The 24938-nt window shown below is 39.0% G+C and overlaps 5 protein-coding genes across 6 annotated transcripts in view; all 5 read right to left on the bottom strand.

Moving 5' to 3' along the window:
- Window positions 1-4517, bottom strand: part of snx27b (sorting nexin 27b) — a 12380-nt gene extending 7863 nt beyond the window's left edge. For both annotated transcript variants that reach the window (XM_023408926.2, XM_023408927.2), the window contains exon 1: window positions 3986-4517. In XM_023408926.2, the coding sequence (XP_023264694.1) occupies window positions 3986-4317 (332 nt within the window). In that variant the 5' untranslated portion in view covers window positions 4318-4517. The remainder of the gene's footprint in view (window positions 1-3985) is intronic.
- Window positions 4518-6135: 1618 nt separating this feature from the next.
- On the bottom strand, window positions 6136-7303 carry LOC111656988 (ictacalcin-like). The gene is made up of 3 exons (XM_023408934.2): window positions 7199-7303; window positions 6562-6701; window positions 6136-6450 (listed from the first exon to the last, which is right to left on the bottom strand). The coding sequence occupies exons 2-3, from the start codon at window positions 6694-6696 to the stop codon at window positions 6325-6327; spliced, it is 261 nt and encodes an 86-aa protein (XP_023264702.2). The 5' UTR covers window positions 6697-6701; window positions 7199-7303; the 3' UTR covers window positions 6136-6324.
- Window positions 7304-8825: 1522 nt separating this feature from the next.
- LOC111656977 (ictacalcin-like) lies at window positions 8826-10503 on the bottom strand. The gene is made up of 3 exons (XM_023408915.2): window positions 10403-10503; window positions 9334-9473; window positions 8826-9232 (listed from the first exon to the last, which is right to left on the bottom strand). The coding sequence occupies exons 2-3, from the start codon at window positions 9466-9468 to the stop codon at window positions 9107-9109; spliced, it is 261 nt and encodes an 86-aa protein (XP_023264683.2). The 5' UTR covers window positions 9469-9473; window positions 10403-10503; the 3' UTR covers window positions 8826-9106.
- A 6950-nt stretch (window positions 10504-17453) lies between these two features.
- On the bottom strand, window positions 17454-18714 carry s100w (S100 calcium binding protein W). The gene is made up of 3 exons (XM_023408904.2): window positions 18560-18714; window positions 18004-18146; window positions 17454-17910 (listed from the first exon to the last, which is right to left on the bottom strand). The coding sequence occupies exons 2-3, from the start codon at window positions 18142-18144 to the stop codon at window positions 17728-17730; spliced, it is 324 nt and encodes a 107-aa protein (XP_023264672.1). The 5' UTR covers window positions 18145-18146; window positions 18560-18714; the 3' UTR covers window positions 17454-17727.
- A 4452-nt stretch (window positions 18715-23166) lies between these two features.
- On the bottom strand, window positions 23167-24838 carry s100a10b (S100 calcium binding protein A10b). The gene is made up of 3 exons (XM_087174720.1): window positions 24707-24838; window positions 23566-23720; window positions 23167-23447 (listed from the first exon to the last, which is right to left on the bottom strand). Exons 2-3 carry the CDS (start codon window positions 23701-23703, stop codon window positions 23289-23291), a joined length of 297 nt encoding a protein of 98 aa, XP_087030846.1. The 5' UTR covers window positions 23704-23720; window positions 24707-24838; the 3' UTR covers window positions 23167-23288.
- Window positions 24839-24938: the final 100 nt, after the last annotated feature.

A 24938-nucleotide genomic window follows, 5' to 3' on the forward strand; every position in this document is an offset into this window, starting at 1 on the left:
CCCACCCCTAAGGAAAGAGACCTTTTGTTTATGGCATTAGCACAGCTGAACATGAGCAACACTGGGTGTGTGCACTTTGGCAGCTGTGTGTCAGACACATGACAGTGTTGATGACAGCGCTGTAGCAACATGGCCTATAGTTAACTATACTCAAAACAGCCACAGCATGTCATCTCAAAGCTCTCAGCATCACCTCTCGCCGTTTCTGGCACATTTTAAAACAAATTCCAATGTTATGGATAGGCTGGCGAATAAAGGCGGCATTTAAACCGTGCCAGAACAAGATTGAGTAAGTGAAATTATTCTGTACTTTACGTTTTGTGCTAATGTAATGGGTTTTGCCGTATAACCAACAGCTTGCAAATATTAGCATGAATACAAAGCTGACCAAAGTTTTATTTGAATATTTTCCAAATACCACAGAAGACAGCAGTGCTTCAAATGTTATTTGCTATTTGAATACAACCCAGTCAGTACCTTGGGGGAAATAATAAACAAAATTTGTGTGGAATAAAGATAGGCTTTTATCTCCTAACACGATGGCTTCCTCAATTAGTTTTGCAAACTAGGTTAATAAGATAAATATGCACTAAAATGCTGTTAAAATATACTTTGAACTTCTCAGAGAGATGAAACTGAATTCTCAAGTCTATTTAACTGGCCAGCCAAGCCATGTCCTCCATGTCCATGCTGCCTAATACCACAAACTGCCATCATTGTTTAATAGCTTAATAGGGCTGTAATGGTATGCAAGGGGTTTGTGTATCCTAATCCTAATCATATGATCCTCAGAGCGTTCACATTTTATGTATAAACATGCCTACAATTTTGCACAGTCTTATTGTGTGAGTTAATTTATGTCCAAAGAGACCGACAAAAGTTGACAATGTACAGTGGATGCTATTGGCAATGTTGACTGGTGGGAAACCACTGATGGATCACATCCTTGAGTCAGCAGTGAACTACAATTACCGCCTCATGGTTGTATGCCTCGGCCAACCAGCTAAGTTGCAGGAAATATGGTCACAATCTCCCTTTCCTGAGATACAGCATTGAGATATGGCCAGAAGTGTTTTTGCAGAACATTATGATGTCACAGTGAAGCTGACCTTTGACCATTTGGATATAAAATGCCATCACTTCATCATTGTATCCTATTAGACATTTGTCTTAAATTGTATCATAGAGCGGTGAGTTATGGCCAACAGCGTGTTTTGTGAGGTCACGTTTGACCTTTGACCACCAAAATTTAACAACACACAAACACAATCCCTCCATCCCTGGCTGTCACGGAGGCTTAAAAAATGGGAAAACCTTATGTTTTGGAGGCAATGTGTGTGTTTACTCCCTCCCTAGGTCAGCTGTGTTTTTAGCAGTGACAAGGTCCTGCTCATTGATTTGCAACATTTCACACTATGATCTAAGATTTAAAAGAGTATTCAAAGTGGACATTTCAAGAAAACAAGTGTCAAAATCAATGTTGCAGAACAAGAGATATAACCTTTTTATATTCTATGCATTCTTTTTCTCTGCCTTGCCAAAACATGCTGCCTGCATTACCAACAATGCATCATGACTAGTGTAGTACTGAGTAGTTTAATGTGGCCACGGGTTGTTAGTGTCAAGCAGAGATGAAAAGGTCTGGTAAACTCACTAACTACACACTGCCAGATTTTTGTCATTTGTGGTCTTCAGCCCCAACAAATGCTGACTCAAGTGACATCACTTGAGGCAATCCCAGACTTCACACAGCTCCCTCTGGTGCCAGAAAAGGCTTTATACAACTTTTTCAGACGTGCAGTAGCACTTCCTAAGAACTGTAAATGGACTTTAATTTTTATGTTTTATATGTATCTCTCATAAAGTTATCCAACCATTCCTGGTGTATAGACAAATAGACAAGTTGCTGTCGCAAACATAACATCCAACTGAACCACAGGAACATAGATTAAACAATTTAGGACAGGAAATGCTTCAGATAGAACCAGTGATTTACAGCTGATCTGTTATGTCAGCCATTACGTCATGGCATGGCTTACATTGGCAGGGTAACAGAGGGCTAAAGCTCAGTGGACACAAGCTCTCTGATAACACAATAGCAAGAAATAGCTACACATGAATATATAGTCAAGCCAATGGAGGCCTTCTGAGCTGGAGCCCAAATAACAAAGCTGGTGTTGGTGAGGAAAGATGACAATATAGATAGAAATATGCAAAGAAGAACAGGGGAGGCATGAAGTACAAATAAAACCTTTTTGCAGGTGTAGTAGGAAAAACAGCAAACGTCACCTCCAACACAAAAAACAGACTAAGCATTTTGGCTGCTTTTTCATTCCAGCAGCTTTATGACTATATTATTATCACATGATGTAGTGGCCTTTGCACTTGCTCTATCAGCACTACTGAGCATAATAAACAGCTTTAAAGAGATATTTTCCTACGTGTCCCAGAGTCAGTTTGTTCTGTCTTTATAATTCAAGGTAATAATTAATTTATTTGTTTATATCACTGCTGAAGAGATAAGTGTTTTCCATTTTGCACTCTAAACACTTAGTTGTACATACACAAGCAAAGATGCACACATACATACACTCAATTGAAAGGCTAAAGAAAGAGAGAAGGGGTATTGTTCTGACTGTCTAACATTACACATTACATGTATACATTATGCCATCATCATGAAGCAGGAGGCTGAATAGATTATTCTGCATCAAAGTCTGAGAAGCGGGAGTTGTTTGTAAATGTGCAAAGAAGTATTGATTGCACTGAGAATAGCAGAGGCTCTATACCACTGCAGCCAGTATGCAGGCACTCCACTTCGTATACTTAGTTATTGTGTACATACTGTGCCTTGACAGGGTGGCAGAAAGGATCCATGCACCAAAGTCAATCCTTTGGCTGAATACAACGATGAATGTGTAAAGCTCTAGCCATATTTGGGCATGTCTTATCAACTGCATGGAAGAGAGTAGATGAGACAGCTTAACTGTCCCAAATGAGGGCAGTAAAGCATCACTAAGAGTGTACACTGAGGCCACATAAACTATGGATGATACTGACCAAAATAGCTGACATAGGGATGAAATAAAGTGGCTGATAGGCTTTTCTTTGTATAAACTATACAAAAAAAGCACATACATACATCCACATTCTTGCACACAAGCACACAGAAATAATGGGGTCAACAAACTGCCAGGTTACTGCAGACCATCCATTAACAAAGCAGTGTGCAAAAGCCAGCCAATGAAACAGTGAATTTTAGAGAGCGAAGCCAATCAGAATTGAACTGAAGATATCCCTCCCTTTCTGCATCACCTTATTCCACACACACAGACACACTGAAGCGCCAGTACTGATGCTGAGCTGTATGCTGCGTGTTGCTCTCCATAGCAACAGAGCCCAACATCAGCAAACCATCTGCATGCATACTAAGGTGCCAGTGAGGACAACCATCCTAAATGAAGCACACACAACAACCGTGCTCACTGATAGTCACATCAAAGCCACGTGTGATGAATTTACCAAATTCAGTGATGCCGATGGTAACGATTTGACTTGTTTTAACCTTTCTGCTAGACGTAAGCAAAGCAAGCTATACTGGGTGCAGTGTGTAATGCAGAGATACTACACACTGCATCTGTTTAGGATGATGTGAATATGTACAAGGGATGACTTGAGAATGTTTGGCATGCCGTGAACGAGAGGAATAGGTTTCAGTGTGACGGGAATTCCTAATGATCACTGGATCTGTCCTCTCTGACACACACAGACACTCCTTTCATTAGGATGAACGGCTATTCTGCCCTGCAAGAAGACCAGCGAGACAGTGCATGCACACAGACCCTGGTCCCAGCAGAAAGATAGTGAATGATGCTCACATGTCCTGCTTGCAATGGTTTTCACTTATAATCATTCCGAAACGAACGAGTCATTTGTAGGTTACTTATTATATGCATTTGGTTAAGCTAAGACAGTAGCCACTTACACCTCAAGAATCCTGTCCCCCTTCGAAATACCGGCTCTGTCGGCGGCACCTCCCGGTAGAACAGCACTAACATGCTGCAGTGGAGCGTACAGTTCCCCGTTAATGCTCCGTAGCTGCCCTCCTTCGCTAACTTGTCCCCGAACATTGAAACCATAGCCCGAGTCAGACTTCACTATCCGAACAAGCCGTGGGCCTGAAGTAACGGTGGTTGCCGTCTGGCAGCTGCCGCCGGTGCCCGGTGTAACGTTACCGCTACCGGAGCCGTTACGAGAGGAAGGGTGAGGCAACGGAGGGACCGCTGAACAAATTCCTTGTCCCTCGACGTCCGCCATTTTTCTACACTATTTGTATCATCCACTCCAATTCAGCTATCATTAAATATCCTACAAACATTAGCTGGTGGTAGCAGGCTAATCGGCTTGGCTAGCTCACTGACCGAGATACGCCGGAGAAAGCCGACAGAGTCCGACGATAAGCGAGACCGCCCCAGGATGCGTTCCATTTGGATCACTTCAGTTCCCTTTTTGAGTGTGGATAGGCGAGTTCCTGTACAGTTTCCTGGGTAGGCTACATAACTGAATTCTACGGAGTTCCCCTGGGGGCAGTAGAGGAATCAAAGTATGTGTAATTATGATATGTGTAAATTTGTTCTCTCGGATTACAAATCCCTGCACACGATTTATAAACCTTGTTCTTGGACTCATAATCCGTGAGCACGGATTTGCAAATCTATGGGCACTGATTACAAAACCGTGACCACGGATTACCAACCCGAGAGCACGGTTTTGGTTGAAATTATAAAAAAACAAACTATAAACTGTGCGCACAGATTTTTAAACAAGAGCACAGATTTAAACATAGCCCCTTTTTTTTTTAGCTGACACTTGCTGACACTTTAGAAATCAAACTAGTTCGAGAGTGTGGCTAGTTTTATTTTACAGCTTTATCAGCAAAATAAAAAACAGATCTGACTGTGATCCAGTGGTTCCCAACCTGTGGATGAAGAATCTCAGGGGTTGCTGGGGATGAGACAGAAACCTTTCTCTGATTTAGGCCTGAAATATAAGTGAAATACTAGATCGTTTCACCCATTCAGGTATCTAAGATCATTTCCCAACTCATGTCCATACTGAGACTGTAACCTGAGATTATGAGTCACGACCAGATACTTTTCATGGGGTCAGAAGTGAAATGGTTGGGAACCACTGCCGTTCTAATTGCAAAGGGATAAGGATGGGAGACATTGCATCTAGAGCTGAAACTGTTTGTTGATTGACATACAATTAATGAACTATTTTGATAATCTATGAATTGGTTTAACTAATTTTTCAAGTGTAACTTTTGTGTCAAGAGAATTTGATCTATAAAGAAAATAATGAATCAAATACCTGAAGTTGTTCATCATCAAGGCTGAATTATTAAGCATGCAACGCAGAGAACTGCTCTTATGTTTAATTTTGTTTCAGTTTGTTTTACATCATTTGATTAATGTCATAATTGTGAAAGAATTTGCAAAGGTAAGACAGGTGAAACATTTTTTACATAAGCTTGAATTCCTGTCTTATAGAGAGCAAAATCTGGCTTTGCTCAAATGATGCATTTTCCTAAATTACATGTTTTCTCTAATTAAATTTATTAAATGTATAATTAATTAGACGTAGTATCCAGAATAGCCTAGTGTTTCCTGTTTCTTGGTGCAAATAATGAAGTTACCATGTGCAGTCAGCTAGTGCACTGTCCCAGATGGAAACATGGAAGGGACAGAGTACAAACAGAACACGAGGAGGGAGGTGGGGGGTCATTAGGCTTCCCCCAACAGGTTAGAGGCTGCAATTTGTCCTTCTTCAACTGCAATGTGACAGCTGCAAGGCTCAAGACAACTCTTGTGATGCTTGTTTCTTTTTTGATCCACCTCTCATGAATGTTTTCTACAAAAAAAAAAATTTGACTTTATACATCAGTGTTCAAATTCCAAACACAAAGGGTTAGGATCAGAAAGATTAGACTACATTAGAACGAAGTATCAGTTTTCTAGAGATAGACTAAGTGGCTTATGAAGTTTGGAGACTTATTTTTATACATACTTTGTGTAAGCCACTGTAGTTTTATACTCATAATCAGCTCTTTAAGGATGACATGGAGACATAGAGCCGTTTTTTTTTCCTTCAGTGTTATTTCCTTTATTGATTTGTCAATTGTGACATTCACAGTCAGTGATATACATGTGTACAGTGATATAGATGTGACTGTAATACTGGTGCAAGTTGAAGTATCCAGCTTTTTCATTTAGTACAAATCAAATAAGGCAAGAAGATTATGAAGCAATGAGGCCAAAGTATTTATTTCTTATTGCAGAGCACGGTGATGGCCGTTACAAAAGTGACGTACTCCGTGAAATCAACAATGCCATCTTTGTCGTTATCCAGCATGCTGAAGAAATTGTCCACTGCAGCTTTGTTTGAGTCCTAATGAAAGAAAGACAGGAGGAGTTGTAAGGAACTAGTAAAACTTCAGCAATATGGCAAAGAGACATTCACAGCTGTGTGTAGCAATGGCACTTCATCTTTTCTACTTACTCCTGCTCCAGGAAGCTCCTTATGGAGCATTTCAGTGAGTTCTGCCTTGGTCAAAGTGTCTTTGTCTCCTTCTTTTCCAGAGTATTTTTGGAAAGTATCCATGAGTATTGCCATTGCCTGCACAAGTCCTGACATGGTGACTGAAACGAGAAAATACTGTTGATGGTGTTGAATCGAATGTTTATATATTTATTAATTTTCACATTGGTGTGGTAATGCAGTTCAATGCTCATGCATTGTCTGCCTATCCACCCACTTTACTGGTCATTTCTTCAAATTTTTAGTTCCTTCCCCTTTTTCCCATCCAACCGTATGTCCATAGATCTTTTAAAACAACTTACAAGTTTTTAAAGGTGACCTTTACTTATTGAATTCCTACCAATTTCCCATATATATCTGTCAAATTATAACTGTTATAATACTATCAGTATATTCATGACATATAATAGATTGGTGTCATCCTACACGGACCCAGCACTCCACATAACACACAAACCAAACCCAGAAGCTCATTCATGCATCTTTTGCTACATAATGCTACATATTAGGTATCAGCTATGTAGCCATGTTAAATGCAAAATGGTTTGTCAACAAAAAAGTATTTTTAAACAAGATTTTAAAACATATTTCCACTTACCAATGTTGTATGAAGACTTGGGTAGATCGAGAGCGTGGAAGAGAGGGATTTGAGAGGAGAGCACAGACGCAAACCCTTTTAAACAGTGATCAACACACCTTCTTTCCAAGCCCACATTCCTCTTTTTTGTCATTTTACAGATTTTTCTTTCTATCTTTCCCCCCAGCAACACTTACAAATGTCACAATGTCAAAGCAGGAATGTACTCTTTCTTGCCTTTCCTGTCACATAAACCCATTTTCATTCCAGTGAGACCAGTGTGGGAAAGCTACAAGTCATATTTGCATATAATGATGCACATGAAAATATTTGATAGTCATGTCATGTAGTAGGTAATGGTAGGTGATATAATCTTCTTTTCAGTCAGCTTGACAAATCCTCCAGAAACATGGATAACCACAGGGAAATCCAGGGTTTAGCCCTGAAATCTCTGAATGGGTCTTAGGTCCCATGTTGATTGAAAAATATTACAATATAAATAAGGGGTATATGAATAAACAAATGTGTTTCTTATATTCTCTCTCCCTCACATTTGTTAATAGGGAGGAGAAAACATTAGAAACACCTCTCAATATAATGTTGTCCAGTGCAACAGCACTGAGAACCACAACCTCAATGATAAACATGTACTTAAATGAACACCTCTCTACTAAAAACTGAACATTGCTGAGTTTGTAAAGGTAGAATTTATGGCTGAGCTGCCACAATTGGAAATGGTTGTTTTCAAGGTGTCTGGGCAAATAATGAAACTGCTATATGGAGTCTGCTTGGTTCAATGATGGGAACTTGTAAGTGAAGAGGTGTTCACAGGGTGGGAAGTGGGGGACAGGGTCATTAATGCTTACCTAACAGGTTAATCCAACCATGGCTGCTGTTTTGTCCTTCAGCTGCGATGTGATAGCTGCAAGGCTAAAGACAACTCTTGTTTTTTTTGATCCAACTGTCATTCATGCTTTCTACAGGCTAACTGAACACACACAGTATGTCATTCTTCTCCTTTAAGAGGATTTGGTAAATGTTACACATCCCCTTTATTTCAAAGGCTGATTGATTCCAGCTGCAACACCACAGGGAAATACATTTTCACAGACATTTCAGAGTGAAAAATCTACACACAAGGGGGCAGCATTGGAGAGACTGTGGGTACATAGGAAAATCTGTGGTGGATGACCAAATGACGAACATTGTGTGATCACAAGTACATTACTTCCTGAAACATACAAGAACATGTGTGTAAAGATAAACTGAGGATATTTTGTTATTTTCTGAAGATAAAATAAGCTGCTCATGGGGTTTGGAGACATATTTTATTACTTACTTACTTCAAATAGGTCGCTCTAGTTTTAAACTCCACATGCAGGTATAAAGCTGTTTGCTTTTCCTTAAGTCTTGTTTCCTGTTCAATGTGTAAAACATCCAAACAGTGTCATAATTGTGAATGTTTAACTATGCGATTGTTCCCTCTAATGATGAGCTAAGAGACTGACACTTCCGTTAGTATTATATCAAAAGGCAGTTCAAAGATGATTAATGGTAATTCTGCCTCGTATGTGTGCAGTGCAGATTGCCAGGCTCCTGAGTTTGCACAGCTTTGTGGTTTATTTAGAAGCACACACAAAATAACACCTTTAAAATTTGACATCATTTATTTTGTTTCTTTATTCATCACTTATGACATTCACAATCAGTGATATACACTCAAAGTCAGCACATTTCAATTCCCTGGAGCATACTGTATGTAATAACCTTATCAATGTGTTTGTTTAACCAACCTTTGCTCAGAACATATGATAATGACATATTTTATAGATGTGACTGTAATACTGGTGCAAGTTGGAGTACTCAGCTTTTTCATTTAGTACAAATCAAATAAGGCAAGAAGGTTATGAAACAATGAGGCCAAAGTATTTATTTCTGATTGCAGAGCACGGTGAGGGCCGTTACAAAAGTGACGTACTCCTTGAAATCAACAACACCATCCTTGTCGTTATCCAGCATGCTGAAGAACTTGTCCACTCCAGCTTTGTTTGAGTCCTAATGAAAGAAAGATGTAAGGAAATAGTAAAACTTCAGCAATATGGCAAAGAGACATTCACAGCTGTGTGTAGCAATGACACTTCATCTTTTCTACTTACTCCTACTCCAGGAAGCTCCTTATGGAGCAGTTCAGTGAGTTCTGCCTTGGTCAAAGTGTCTTTGTCTCCTTCTTTTCCAGAGTATTTTTGAAAAGTATCCATGAGTATTGCCATTGCCTGCACAAGTCCTGACATGGTGACTGAAACGAGAAAATACTGTTAAATACTGACAGTGTATCCCATTGTTGATTTATTTATTTATTTGTTTGGGTTTTCATTGTACATGGTTGTGGTAATGTGTTAATGCTTCGTCCTACATTCAAACATGGATTGGGCTTCACCACTTTGGAATGCTGAATTAAAAGACCTGACGTGGTTGAACAGTTTGTTAGAATGCAGTCAGGGATGTTTCTGCCCAACTCTCCGCTTCATGTCTCATGAAAGAGATTCCGTGCAGACTAAAACAATAATTTTTCTATTGTCTAAGTTTCACTCTGTTCTTTCTTATGCCAACTTTTCTCTGTCTCTTGGGAGTCACCACTGGTTTTAAACTGGACACATCATTAATTATGGATGGTGAAACAGGGAAAAAATTGGTAGTTTCGTGTGACAAGCAAGTTTGATGTTTTCATAAAACAATTTAAGAATTTCCTTTCAGCATAGTGTGCTTATCCACCCACGTCACTGGTCATTTCCTCTCAATGGCTCTGGCTCGGCACAGTCAAAATCTGTCCTCACACACTGATATTCAGTTCCTGTTTTATTTTCCAACTTTTCTGCACATCCATAGATGTTTTTAAACAACTTTTCAATCGTTTTATATATTGTTTAATGGAAACCTAGGTAGCCTCAGTTTACTTAATTCCCACTAATTTCACTATAGTAACTGTAATAATAATATCTATACATTCATAGGGTGCCATACTGTATTGCATTATTGTTATCCTGCTCAGACCCATCATTCCACATAACACACAAACCACACCCAGAAGATCATTCATGCATCTCATGCCGCATAATGCTGCATATTACGTATCATTTATTTAGATAAATCAAATGCAAAAATGGTTTGTCTAAAAGTAATAATAATGTATTTTAAAGAACCATTTTAAAACATATTTCCACTTACCAAAGTTGTATGAAGACTTGTGTGGATCGAGAGGTTGGGAGAGAGGGATTGGGAGAAGAGCATAGACACAATCCTTTTAAAGAGAGTTCGACACACCCTCTTCCCAAGCCTCCACCCATCTTTCTCTCTTTTTTTCTCACAAATTTTTCTTTCTGCTCTACAGGAAAACTTCCTAATTGTCAATGCTGCTACTCTTTCTCGCTTTTCATGTCACATAAGAGTGCTTATAGGGTACTCTTTATGGACCTTATTATTTTGGTGGGAAATATGGCTTGTTCACACTTTATCTCAAAGCTCATAATAGTTACTATTTAATTCGCAGATAACAATTTCACACCAAAACACACAATCAGCCTAAAGTAAGGATGCACTGCATTAAATTAAACTACTCAACAGAATATACATTAACTTGATATAGCAACACCTTTGGAGTTTTATCATCAAAGCACTAATGTTAGAGGACACAGGGGCTAAAGAATGGTTTCACAAGTGTGAAAATTCTTCTTGTTTTTCTTTGGTTGTATATCAGGCCAGGTGTTAAGTAGCACAATTTTTGATGTATGTATTTACTGTTTAAGTTTAAGTCATAGTTCATAAAGCAATTTGCAATTGTATTAATCTGGTTTATTGTTCACTGAAATGTCACTTAATTACCGGGGTTCTGTCTCTGAAAGACCTCCCTGCAGGACCCTTCTGTATGTTTAGGTATTCATACATAAATGCCACAGTTTGCTACAAGTATACATGTTACTTCAACTACAAAATGTCTGATCAGAATGAGGGGCTGACTTTGGTTAGAGACAGAGATGCCAGTACATGAAGTAAGAAGAGGAGGCAGGGTCTGGAGACACTGATTCACTGGCAGAGAATGTTTGCTGGTAAAAAAAAAAAACAACCCACACACACACACACACACACACACACACACACACACACACACACACACACACACACACACATCACATGAGAGTTATCTGCTCAGCACATCAGAAATAAAAATGTTGTCATAGTTTCATAGCGCAGATTACCTCTGAGATTCAAACACACAAGGGACTGTACCATAGAATGAGATGCTATGGTGAAACACAGCTGCTTGTGGTAAAGTCCTTGAGGATTATCCAAGTAATTAGAAGGGCAGAATAAAGTCTCAAACATCTACGAAACCTACTTTGGGAATGATCCTCAACCAAACTGTGTCCTAGCTGTACCATTAATTAAGCTTTGAATAGCAAACAGTCCTGACACCAAACGCAGGACAAGTTTTTCTACTGCGCCATTTTCGGTAAAATCAGCGGAAACAATTAGCTGGAATGCACCGGGATTACTGTCTCAAATTATCCGCCTTCACTTGTGTAAAGAACATACTGATTTGATGTTTTTCAGGCAGTCGCTCCAGACTGAAAACTAACAACATAAACACATCTACTGGATGGAATGCCACAAAAGTTGGTACAGACATTCAGTCATTAGGATCAGAAGTGAAAAATGCAGAACTCTAGTAACCTGAGCAAAAGTATGGTATCTATACTAGCAAATCTTTCTAAATTCTACTTTTTGTGGGCAATCTAAACAATGCAGTGTAACACACTAGTGCTGCTGTTAGGGCAGGGCTCTTTGTTTTTGGCAAAACAGGCAGCTGTTGTGTACTGTGAGTTCTCTGCCTCTCTGTTGGTAACGATACCAAAAAAACTTTCCACTACAACTCAGTGGTTGTGTGTGTGTGTGCAAATATGGGTTTGTTTACCCTGAGAGGAGGATTTCATGGAGGAAGTAGCTAAATTAAATTATGAAGCACTGATTTCAGCTGCCGTATAAATCAAGACAGAACAAAAGATAGAAAGAAAGACTCTAATTTCTGTATTTATTTTTCTTGCTGTCTTGTCCTCATTCGTCCCCAATCGTTTTCAGTTTCACTCTTCAGTGCTCTGAAATGTACAAGTTATGTAACGTACACCTAATATGAACACATCAGTCACCTCCCCTGTGATATCTGTATCTGTATCACACATGCAATCGATTAATGTAGCTTGATCAAAAAAAGGCCTGTAGCCATAAGCAGCTCCACTTGCGCAGTGTGTTATTATCCAGTTGAGTTCATTACAGTTTATGATGGTTTGGCTGAATGTTTTCCTGGGAAGGAACACCAGATCAAAACTAGTTCTTTTGGCAACTGAGGTTTCCTGCTCAAATAATGCTGCTGCTACCAGGCAGCTTGGTTTACAAAGAGTTACTAAAGGGTGCCAGGAAATATGAGACCTTCAGAGTCCAATACAATGGAATCCATGTTTGCTCAGGGTATGACTCTCTCATTTCTCTCTTTCTTTCTCTTCTCTCTGGTCTCTGGTTTCAAACACATTGTTTTGTCAGTTTGCATTAATATTGCGTGTGCTAAATCAGTTACTGGCAATATGCTCTTGTAACACAAACAAACTGTAGGTGATTGGACTTACTATTAAATAATATCCTTATTTTTACATGTGCAGGAACAGTCATTTTCTCCTTGCATATTCATGAACTCCATATACCACGGTAAGAAGTCCAGATTCAACAGAAGAATCATTCATAAAAGGTAACCCCTGTTGCCAGGCTCTGTTCCAGCTGTGGCTGTTGTGTTTTTGTTGAGTCTTTTAAGAGCTTGGATCTATGATGATGAATCACTTCTACAAGCACAGTCACTTGATCAAATATTTCAAATCTCATGAAATCATCTTGATCAAATATCCCAAAATCTCACAAGGAAGTGCATTAAACTGTGTTGGTTGGTGTTGGTGTTGTTTGACTCTTTCTGACCGTCCTATAGAGATAAATTCATGTTTGTGAGTGAAGCATTTTGTATTTTATCTTATCACCATTTATGGCACCAAATTTATGGAATTACTCACATGGGGAAAGAATGATAACTAATACACAGTAGTTGATGTAATTATGCTATGTCTCAAATCATGTCCCTTTTTCTTTTCCAACCGTTTTTGTCATTTTTAGTTTGTAAAGGAGGAAGTGATTACATCTAGGGTGTTTCCCTCTCTCTGCCACAGGCCTGGTCAGGTGATCCCTCTGGTAGGGACTTCTGACACGAAGAGTAGCTCAGCTGAATAACACAAGCTGTATCTTTATCTGTTCTCTGAGAAATTTCAAACGTTTTTCAGCCAAAGTATAACTTTACTCTCCAAATAAAGACTTTGGGTGGAGTCTTATCAATAGTTAGAGGAGAGGATCAACATCATTTTCATTCATGTCTTCAGTAGAGACATAGCTCCATGGCATGTTCCAGCAGAACAAAAACAGGAAGCACTTTACTAAAACATGCATTTGCTTCATTTACTTATGTGCAGTCTCCTGTAGTCTTCAGGATTAATTATATGTCTTTGTGGAATAGAATAGACATTAGAGTTAATTTATGCTTACTCTTAGTATAATTTTACCTCTGGAGCTAGTAATTTGGGTCCCTTGCAGAGCACTTATTAACTTAATTTGACATAATAAGTTTACATAAAATATGTTAAATGTTTTGAGTCTGGAAGAGGGTTCATGTCAGATATTCACTTTGGGCAGGAAAGGTGAATGGCGCACACAGTCAGCGTTTTAACCCCATCGATGAGCCTTGGCTTTGACTGTGATTTCGGAAGTGGTGAGAGCGAGAAAGTCTGAAAGATATTTCCCAGAAAGAAATTATAGTAACAATCACATTTCTCCCAGTGTTCCCAGTGTGATTATTCATAGTCTCTAAACACAAACATATATATATATTCAGGTTGGCCAGCCAGAAACTGTGAGCAAACTGGTACACATAAATGTCAAACCAGTAATGAATTCAATATAATTTACAGGCTAAACAGCTCAAATGCCATTATTTGTGCTGCTCTAGGCTAATAGCTGCTCTTACTTATGCAATACTAATTGTACATATAAACTTGCACAAACAGATCTGACTGTGGAGCTCATTTCATGGGATCAGCCCTTCGTGATCTAACGTGTCCCATCTTGACAGACAGGACACATACACACATTCCTCATTCATCCATACGTTCCACCCACTACTGCTGCGTAATGATGCATCCCCTGTTTATTCTTTGTAAATATTTGTGGTTATTTCTAATAAAACACAATATTATTAGCGCTTTAACCTGACTTGTCTCCCTTCTTTGTCATACGCATGATATTCATTTCTTATCTCAATAGACTAGACTGTGAGTGAGTTAACACTTTGTGGAGCGGATGAATCCACTTGAATTCATGCAAAATGTTACTTAAAATCATTTTTAAGAACAGCTCATATGTACAGTATGTATGTTATCGATGAAGTATGAGGACATGCGCACTGTTTGAATCGAACATACTCCGTTTCTCACTTGGACACACTCAAAGACACTCCTCCAAGTTACAATGGCTCCACTATTGAAACTTTTGAAGGGATCAGCTGTGAAAAGCGAATCCAAGTGATTCTATCACAGACTCTATTAATTTGAGCGTGGAGAACATAAAATCTCTCTGCTATTATGGTCACTTCTGACTCTCATGTGTAGTCCTCTTCGTTATGGGTGTGCCGTCTGTGTTTTGTTTGTAATAACTATTATGCTGTAGATCCCCTGTGTATTTGAGGCTTAAGAATCTCATCATGTTTCAAAAGAGACTCTTTCAGTTTGAAGAGGAAAAGAAGATGGTTTTACTTTGTACCTTTGTGTTAAGTTTACATACATAATTTTTGAATCTTATTTGCTGTCTTTCCCCTGCTTTTAGTCTTTGTGCTGAGCTAGAATATGTCATAAACATGTCACATAGATGCTTTGCACAGTAAATAAGCTACTTTTCCACTTCTTTTGTTCTTTTTTTTATTCCCAGCTGTGTGTTGTGTGCATCCTGTAAGGAAAACTCATACATTTTATGTACTGTTTAAACTTATGAGAACCTTAGAATGGAAGACAGAGAGAGGGTGTGGCAGACTTACACCACAGCTTAATTACAAAGGGCTAGCGGAGGGGTTGAGAATTTCATAATTTGTTTTAGAGGAGATAAAAGAGAGGACAAACAGTTGATTTACAGACATGATGACTGAACTTTTTATATATCTACCACCAAGTTCACTGCATGGCAGTTTATATTTGCCTTTTATATTTTTTTTTTCATCCGCTTCTTTGTATCTGTATTTGCATGTATTTGTTTGAGAAAACCGTCATTATGAAGCTGATAAACAGTTCAAACTGAAAAATGGAGGTGAACCAGGTGAGGGCCTGTGAGCTGTGTCCAGTCAGATATTGGTGATAGATATGTAAATCATTCAGTCATGTCTCCAAATCAAAAGGAAGGGATTAAATGAAACCAACTTTTTGTCCTCTCTTTTATCTTGTCTAAAACAAATGATGAAATTCTCAAGCCTCAATGAGTCCATTGTAATTAAGCTGAGGTTTAAGTCTTTAGTTGCTCTCTTTCTTCCCTTCTGTTTTATCTAAGTTCAAGTTTGACTTTTTATCACATAAATTTGACTAATCATGAACATTATTTCCCATCATGAATAACTTTTCATCTATTTTTCTTGTTTAATGGTGAAATTAAACTTACATTAAGAATACTTTGGTTAGATGAGGTAGATATATACTGTTTACTCTTTACTTTAAACATACACTTCATTTATTTTTGTCCTCTCTTTTTGGTTTTTTGGACTCATTATACATCTGTATATGTAACCCTGGAAAAACCCTATGAGAAGGATTATGCATTTTTATTCTTACACAATTTATAGAGTATTTAGGGTTTGTGTAAACCAAATTAGATTTGCACAAAAATATGTTAATTAATCTGTGTCTGGAAGATGTTTTAGTTCATAGGAACTCATTGAAGATGCATATGAGAACATGACTTGCTTGCATGGTCAATAGTATGCTGGCAGATACTCACTTCTATTGAGGAAAGGCAGCATTTTGATACAGTAGCTCCACCTGGCAGACAGTGGGGAGAGTGCACTTATACAGTTGGATCTGCTCACAGTCAACATGGCAGCTACAGACAAGCAATGGGTGGAATTCAGGAAGTGGTGAGGGCACAAAATGAAAACGATTAAAGTCCAGAAAAACCGAACAGCACTGAATCACGGAAGTTCTCCACTGCTACATGACAGTGTGTGACAATTTAAAGCTTCTGAACACAAACTTTTGGACACAGGTTTAGAGTATATTGTTAGTGGACGTATACACTACCTCTGGATTGTGTAGGATGACAAATTAGATGTAAGACATTTTGATTTAATTTGCCATGATTACAAACATAAAAAGAAACATCCAGAAATTAAATCAGAAATGAATTAACATGCGGGAGTTAACACTTTGTTGTCAGCCATGCAGTCTCAAACAATTTGATATATATGCACAAGTTACACTACAAACAGGAGCAGGTCGTACAGGTCCTGCAAGTTAAATCTTAAAGCTTAAATCCTGGTGTTACCTGTACTGCTATAGGCTGTTGGCCCTTTAGGTCTTCAATAGGATTAAGAGTAAACTGGCACACCCTGTCCTGACTATAACTACTCGTTTTCTCACTCTGTCTCATTTGTTGATATTACCGTCCGCAACAGCACATTTCAGCCAGCAGACAGGCAACCAATCGCTAACCCCTTTCAGGGAGGCTGGAGCAAGGCTTACAAATATGCGTTTGTTTCTAGACAGGCTGGAATGTGAGTGAGTTAACAGTTTGAGTGGAGTGAATGAAAATCCAGTTGAAAGGCGTTTACCTCTAATTTTCAGTTGGTTTCACATAAATAAATGGAGAGATAGTAGAATACAGAGGGACACGGAGTTGTGATGACTTTTATGGTATGAAAAAAGCTATTGGTCAAAAGTTTAACCTGTGGAGAATTCAGTCAGCAGGACCGGAAAGTTATAGACCAGACGTTTCCTTTCATGAAGCACTGACAGTGACGTGGGCACTGGAGAACATAGTGAGTGATGTCTGTTGAATGTTTGATGAGTTTGTGCTTGTTTCCTTCCGCAGCAATGACACCAGATATATAGCAACAAGACATAGCGATTGAATATAAACAGCAAAGGAAGCCCTCAACAAATCAAATGTTCTAGTTTTTTATTTATTTTCACTTCAGGTATTGAACGGAAACTTCTTTGAAAACAGGTTATGGAGAGACAAAAACAATGAATATCACATTTTGCATGCAAGTTTAAGACACAAGAAACGTGTGCAAATGGCTTGATACCAACTGTTTTCAGGGTTCTAGGCAGTGTGATATATTACATCTATGTTGTGTGTATGCCATATGTATAGCATATTTTTTTTAATATATTATGGTCCCACAAACATTTTAAGAGCTTGAATCTTAAGTCCTATTGTTCCTCTTCTTGTTCTTTGCCCTTGGATTTCTTGCCTCCCTTGCCCGTCTTCTTGTGGTAGTAGCATTTGGCCAGGTCACACACACACCGGCAAAACTCTCGGAAGTTGACCTCACCATCATGGTTTTTATCCATCGTCTCCATAGCTTCCTCAATGTCATTTGCATTGATTTTACCCTGGAATATACATTCATACAGTTGAGGAGTATGACATGCACATGTGGATGCTGAATAAGAAATAGGAAAAGATGTGTGTGTTCCAGCGCTTACCTTTAACTCAGGGCTTTGTATTTCTTGCTCGAACACCTTCTTTAACTCCTCTTTGTTAAGCTGTCGTTTCTTGCCATCATCATCAGCATACTCCAGAAATACATCTACAATGTTTGTAATGACCTGATCCAGACGAGCCATAGCTGAAAATGGAAACAAAGATTGTTAATGATTTTATTAATGAAGAAACAGAGACATAGGAGAAACATTTCTGCAGACACTGTTGTCAGGCCTTATGAAATCTCTAGATAAGAGTCAGACACATATTGTAGACAAATGTTTGTAGGCATAATCACAGGATGTAAAAGTCACAGGATCAAAATCAAATGTTCAGAGCTTCCTATTCTGCAGTATAGCACAGAATAAGTTTAGTAAATGCCATGAAATACTCTGAAGTTTTAGCTCATTAACAATGTTGTCAGTTTACAGACAACAATCTGCTGAATTGCATCAACTGTCACACACTTCACAGTACCTGGATTAAAAGCTACTTTCCTACTTTCCTTCCTGCCACAGAACTTCCTAACTCCACATCTTGCTTTCCCTCAGTACTCACCTCAGAGTTCACGTTCACCCAGAAGAGAAATGAAGAGAGATCACGTCCGTGTCACCAGCTTGGTCCCAGATGAGACTGTTGTCAGACTGAGGGGAAAGCCTCCTCTTAAAGAGGAGGCACACACTGTCTCTCTCTCTCACACACACACACACACACACACACACACACACACACACACACACACACACAAACACTCACCAGCAGTGATTCATGCCTGGGTAATGCGCCCCACTCTACCCAATGTTGTTTTTCCTGTCTCACAGTTGTATCATACAACACTGTAAAAACTGTTTATTTTTTATTGCTTTAGAGAGAAAATAGTTGCAGTTGTTGACACTCCTTACATGAAGGTGTGTGTGTGTGTGTGTGTGTGTGTGTGTGTGTGTGTGTGCACGTGCAACACTGCATGAACTATTCTGTTGCAGATGGAGTAAGGCGGGGGAATTTTTTTTTATTGAGGAGCTGCTCAGTCCGGCCTTCTAGGCTGAAAAGCTGCCAGAGTAAATGGAAAGTTACAGTCACAGCCATGGGTTTGTGTATGTAATCTGTGTCTCTACGCATGTCTGATCCCTCCTGCTTGCACTACAGTTTTGCTTATGTTCCATATAAATAGGGCTACAGTTAATTTCCTGTTCACAAGGTTTTAGAAGTTTTGCAAATTTAGTCAGTGATGGGGACTATATCAAAACAATAGGTAAAGCTACAGTATAACTACCATCACCACACTGTTACTACTTAGTTTGACAATCCTAGTGTTTGAAAGGTTTAGAAATAAACCCAGAAATCAAGTTTTTATTGTATTATATTTCTTTGTACTATTGGAATCATGTAAAATACACTTTTGAGTGATTGTTTGTAACTTAGATTGACCTGCGACTGCTGAATAGTTCAATGTACTTCTGCCATCATCAAGTCTCGCAAAGGAAACAAACTGAATACTGAATAAAATCAGCAGCAGTTAAAAGTCTGCTGAACCAGTGTAAGCGTCCGGACTGTGTGTTTGAACATGTCTGATTCTGACCCGAGCCGCTCCCATTCATCCTGCTCTACTGTTATGTAACTCGGTCTCTATTTTCCATTTCTCTGTTCCAAGGCAGCAGGAAAGGTGGCATTTTCTCTTCTCCTCCCCTCTCTTGCCCCCTGCCAAGTCTCTTTTATAGGTCAGTTCAAATGGTTCAGGGCCAACCTCTCTTTACTGAGACCATATTACTTTCACTTATTGAATACTATCAGATTCTCCTCGCAGGGGAGGGAAAGAAAATGAGACGAGGATCATGTGGTGTTAATTACAAAAAAAAGTTCATCTTTCTACACTGTGCTGGTTGGGGTATGAGTTACACTTTCACTGCTGGAGAGGTTATGTACCTCTGCAGTGATAAGTCTGCACCATGAACATGCACACTGTAATGAGAAAGGTTATTTATTAAATAGAAATAGTTTTGAACTCCCTTGTCAATATTCATCAACCACCCGGTGTAAGAGTTTTAAGGACAGGTTTTTAGATATAAATTTATAAAGATAACAGAGGGAGGTACAGAAGGATTTATTTTTATGAAAACTATGGGTGTGAGGTGCAGGTATTTCTACATGGTTGTAGTAACAAAACAATGTAAAGGGAGGTGACAGGTATTCCAAATGTTTGTGCAATGTATATTTTGTATGTAATTTTACCTACAAGTATTACAAGGTAGTTGGAGAAAAGGGCAGCTCAGAAAATAAACATTCAAATTCAGTAAAATACTAAATTAGAAACGGCTCAGTTTCAAATGTGACTGATTGCTCTGTCCAACAACAGTATTCAGCATCACTTCTATACAGCTGAATTAGCGTAGAGGCTCTTTTTGTATTCTAAAATCTGGCCCAACACCCTGAATAACCCCTGCAACATTTACTATTATAGAACAGTGTGTTTCCTCACTCAGGGGTTTTGAAGTAAGAGAGAGGCGGATGGAGATGCTGACAGAACAGCCAGACTGTGGAAATGGCTTTTAGGAGTTTCAGGACATCTAGTGGTGAATTTGAGAAAATACACAACATCCTGCTTAAAGGACCAATTCACTAATTTTATCACAAACTTCAGCGCTTGCTATAGACTGACATGTTGACCAAGCAATGACCAAAAAACCTCTCACTTTTATTTGGTGAAAAATGATTAGAACTGAGTATGTCTGCCATCTTGTGGTTCTTGTTATATCTTGTTATAAAGAAACAATGACAAAGTGAAGTTTTTTGTTGAAGACAGTACAGAATCAGATTTCCAAATGGTTTCAAATTATATTGTTTAAATTTAATTTCTTTATTCATAAGGATCAGTTTTCACCCGTTAATTCAACTACAGTCCTTTGGTAAGATGTCATAAAAGTAATGAAGTAGCAGGTTAAGAAATACAGACATGAGACAGTATGAAGCGTCAAAATCAGCATGCAGAACACACATATCAAACACTAATCATACAAAAGCAAACAGAAAAAAACCAAACACTGCTCAACAGAACATAAGCAATGCAGAGCACAGAAATGGTTTAATGTTGCTATTCAAATTTAAAATTTAACACTATTCTACTTAGGCTTAAGCGTGAGTTGGTGTAACTGGGAAAGTCCTTGGTGGTTTCTCTTATATGTCAAGTAGACAATGTTCTGTTGGCAAAGAGAAAAACAGCGGCAGTGCGCACAACTCCATCTGGTCCTGAGTAGGAAACTGTATCGGGTTCATGGTCTTCGCTGAGTCAACAAGGTAAAGGAGATGGCAGCACTCACACTTGAATAGTTTTGTTATTTAATATAGGGCATACAAGGAACGTGTTTCAGCTTCACGCTTGTGGCTGAATCGCATTCGTTGTTTGCCCCATATTAAATAACAAGACTATTCATATGTAAGTGCCAGCAATGTTCTGTTGGCACTGGCAATTTAACTCCCTCACCCAGGCCTGGATTAAGAAAGCAGAGGCCCCTGGGCACAAAATCTTGGAGGCCCCCCAATCCGCTCTACTCACACTCACAATCCAAGGTTTTGAATTACAGGTTCCTCTGACCTCACTCGTCATCATCAGGGTACAGACCATAGAGTTACAGACACAGCCAGCGTTTACAAATTCAGTAACTCTGCATTCATTGGTTTGTATTTCAACATACACAAACTCAATTCATTTATATGATTTAATAAAAAAAAAAAAAAAAAAAAAAAATACAAAACAAAAACAAGAATGAGGCCATAGTTGGTGGGTGTTTGGCCCCCAAGAGGTTGGAGGGTCCAGGGACCCAGTTGACACTGTGGATGATCTGTACTTGCCCTGACTTGCCCATCTGAATGATGCTGGGTGCTGCTGGGCTCTGTATCATGTCTCTTATTCTGTTATCTGACACAAACTCCTTAGTTATTGATTTAGTTGCTATGAAGCACCAGCACACAGTCTGTATTGTAAGCCTGACAGTGATCTTTTTCATGGGAGGACAGGTTCAGTTCCTGGTATTGTAGATGCTGACTCACTGCCACACTGCCATGTCTTACTGGGACACTTGAATAGAACCTGTAGACTTATTCTACTATGACATATCACAATATCTGCTGTGAAAAGCATCTACTTAACACACCTGTAGCCTACTGGCCAGATCGACTGTCTATTGATTTTATGGACTTTTACAGCACTATAGGCTAGGCATGGATCCTTGCTGTATTTCTTCATCCCATGTGGTTTCCTTTCACAGCAAGATTTGTACGACCTGCTGATGAGTGCCAACTATCCCAAGAATCAAGCAGAAAAGACTGACAACACTATTGAAAAAAACAAAAAAACAGCCACTATTTGTTTGTAAATGACTCCCTTGTATACATGCGGGTATACAGGCCTTATGAAAGTGTTCTTCTTCTGAAAGTTGGTCTGTTGCATTAACCACAGCAGTGTACCACATCTTTTGGCTGCACGAACCTCAATTCAGTTATTCTATGTTGAGTACTTTCTCCCCACTTACATCTGTGGATTTCCACGTGCATTTAGAGTTAAGTCCTTTTAGGTAAGTTCAAACTCAGGATAAAGCCTGCCAGTGCCACATGTGTGAGATAGCAGAAGAATGTGCATGTGAGCTGAAATCCCAGGGGAATGCACAGTTTGGCATCTAAACTGGAGGAGGGCCACGAGAGAGACACCACCACCTCCAAAAAACGTATACCTTTCAACCATACAAACTTTTCTGAGCACTTATAATCTTGCTTGGTGGGCACAACTCTAACCCTCTAAGCTCATGGCATAGAGGCAAGCACCCTCATTCAGGCCTTGGAACACACCTATCTGATACCAGCACATTCCCATATTGAAGCATTTACATACTGTATAAAAAATTGCTGCCTTAGCTGAATGATCAAGGAGGATTTATGAGTGAAATGATGTGTATCAGATGTGAACTCATCAATATTCTCAGTATATTCTGAGGTATTTTTCTGACATTGGCAGATCTGTTCTTGACTAAAATGGTTCCAGGTGTTCATGAAATGGCACAAAACTATAGCAGCATTTAATGCAACCAGAGGACGGCTCCATCAAGAAGCAGAATTTAAAAAAGCATTTTGTACAAAATATGCTAAAAGAGAAATCAGAGAAACACACGGTTAAATCTTGTCGAGGGGAGTTTTACTTGTAAATCTGGCACATTTGTGCTACAATATTCTGTTTCCCTAAAAACAAACAAACAAACAAACAAAACACAACATCATGATTCCCTGTATTAATTGCCCATTACTTCTTGCCCTTTTTTTCATGGAGCCCATAAATCTTCTCACAGGCCATTGAGAGGCCGACAATGAGGGACATGAATTCTTCAAAGTCCAACTTGTCATCTTTGTTTTGGTCCAAATCTTTCATGATACGGTCCACGACATTTGGGTTTTTCTGTGCCTGAAAGAGAGTTGATGAGAGAGGGTGCAAAGTTAAAGTCAGAGCAACAGGTTACGTGGGTACATTGATGGGAACTGATTATAGAGGTCAGATTTGAAAGAGGACAGAAGATCCTTACTTTCAGGAAGGAGGGTAACTCAGTCTGAACAAGTTTTTTCAGTTCTTTCTTGCTTAAGGTCCTGCCATCGCCGTCCTCATCGGCATAGCGGTGGAAAATCAAAATCAGGGCCTCCATGTTTTTCTCCAACTCAGTCATGGCTCCAGAAATGGGTGCTGAAAGGAGAAAAGATGAGTATATATATAATATATATAAAATATAATAAATTTCATGAGAAATATACTTTTACCTCACTACACTACCTGACAGCTGTTGTAAGTTACATTGCAGAATAACATTTTAAGTACATATGAGCATAAAGGGTGAAGCTCTGCTTCAACTACCAAGCGATTTTAAAAATAGGTTTAGACCTCTATCCTCACCTGGACCGCTTACAATATTAAAACAGCCTTTTAGAATATGAATCAACTGGGAAAGTAGAACTTTCTATTACTTTTGAACTTTTACTTCTGCAAAATGTATAATACTAACTTTTCATGGATGACTAACATTGTGGTATTGCCACATTCATTTTTGCAAAATGGTAAGGCTGCAGTCAAGCAGTAGGTTTCAGTGTTTCAGCCAAAACTAACACATTGTTAAGTGAGGATGTCAGTGTTGCATTTACTGGCACTCAAAGCAAATTCTTTGTGTATTACACATCCTCTTCTGGCACACAAACTGAAGTCCTTATCTGTAACATCCCACTCAGCTTCTTCCTCTGTCTCTGCCTCTCCGTTCACTTCACCCTTTATTTGGTTGAGTTTCAGTAAAAAAAAAAAAAAGAAAAGAAAAGAGGCAGGGTCTACGGAAATTCAAGACAAAGAACAGTGAAATAACTTAAGGGAAGACTAACAGAGGGCCAGCCGCTACTTGTCAGAGGAGGAACGCCTTTGCGTAATGCGCCTACAACGTCCAAGCCCACCCAAGAAAACATGTCGATGTTTTACTGACTTTTAACTGCGAAAAAAAGCATTGAAAAGCATTTTAGACTGCAAGCGTCGGGCTACATGTGGCAACTGAGATTTAAAGTATTTAGTCATAAGAAATAGTCCGTTTTCTGAATGAACTCAGGCAACTTTGAAAAGAACACGAGACAACGACCAAAAAACAAAAACTAAAAACAGAGAAGCAAGTATTAAAATAAATAGAATGAACTTACCAGGACACGCAGAGACAGAAACTGTGGCTTGAGGTTCAACGAAGTGAGCAGGGGCTCACACACAGTTTATTCAAGAATTTATAGTCAGCTGGCAACGCCCAATATGATGGGAGGGATACAGAGGGAGAGAGAGAGAGAGAGAGAGAGAGAGAGCAAATAACGTGATGAAAAAGCCATGTGCAAATATTATCCCTCGCCGTGCTTTCACTGTCCCCGCAACAGATACAGAGAT

The sequence above is a fragment of the Seriola lalandi genome, unplaced genomic scaffold, assembly GCF_002814215.2.
Source record: "Seriola lalandi dorsalis isolate HSWRI2012SDOR001 ecotype SW California unplaced genomic scaffold, Sedor1 jcf7180002054376, whole genome shotgun sequence".
NCBI classification, from domain to species: domain Eukaryota; kingdom Metazoa; phylum Chordata; class Actinopteri; order Carangiformes; family Carangidae; genus Seriola; species Seriola lalandi.

Excerpts from the sequence above, each read along its gene's own strand:
- LOC111656988 (XM_023408934.2), bottom strand. The coding sequence starts at position 6,696 with ATGTCAGGACTTGTGCAGGCAATGGCAATACTCATGGATACTTTCCAA. Across the intron at positions 6,451-6,561 it reads AGGAGCTTCCTGGAGCAGGA|GACTCAAACAAAGCTGCAGT; the intron begins GTAAGTAGAAAA and ends TTCTTTCATTAG.
- s100w (XM_023408904.2), bottom strand. The coding sequence starts at position 18,144 with ATGGCTCGTCTGGATCAGGTCATTACAAACATTGTAGATGTATTTCTG. Across the intron at positions 17,911-18,003 it reads TACAAAGCCCTGAGTTAAAG|GGTAAAATCAATGCAAATGA; the intron begins GTAAGCGCTGGA and ends TGTATATTCCAG.
- s100a10b (XM_087174720.1), bottom strand. The coding sequence starts at position 23,703 with ATGACTGAGTTGGAGAAAAACATGGAGGCCCTGATTTTGATTTTCCAC. Across the intron at positions 23,448-23,565 it reads AGTTACCCTCCTTCCTGAAA|GCACAGAAAAACCCAAATGT; the intron begins GTAAGGATCTTC and ends ACTCTCTTTCAG.
- LOC111656977 (XM_023408915.2), bottom strand. The coding sequence starts at position 9,468 with ATGTCAGGACTTGTGCAGGCAATGGCAATACTCATGGATACTTTTCAA. Across the intron at positions 9,233-9,333 it reads AGGAGCTTCCTGGAGTAGGA|GACTCAAACAAAGCTGGAGT; the intron begins GTAAGTAGAAAA and ends TTCTTTCATTAG.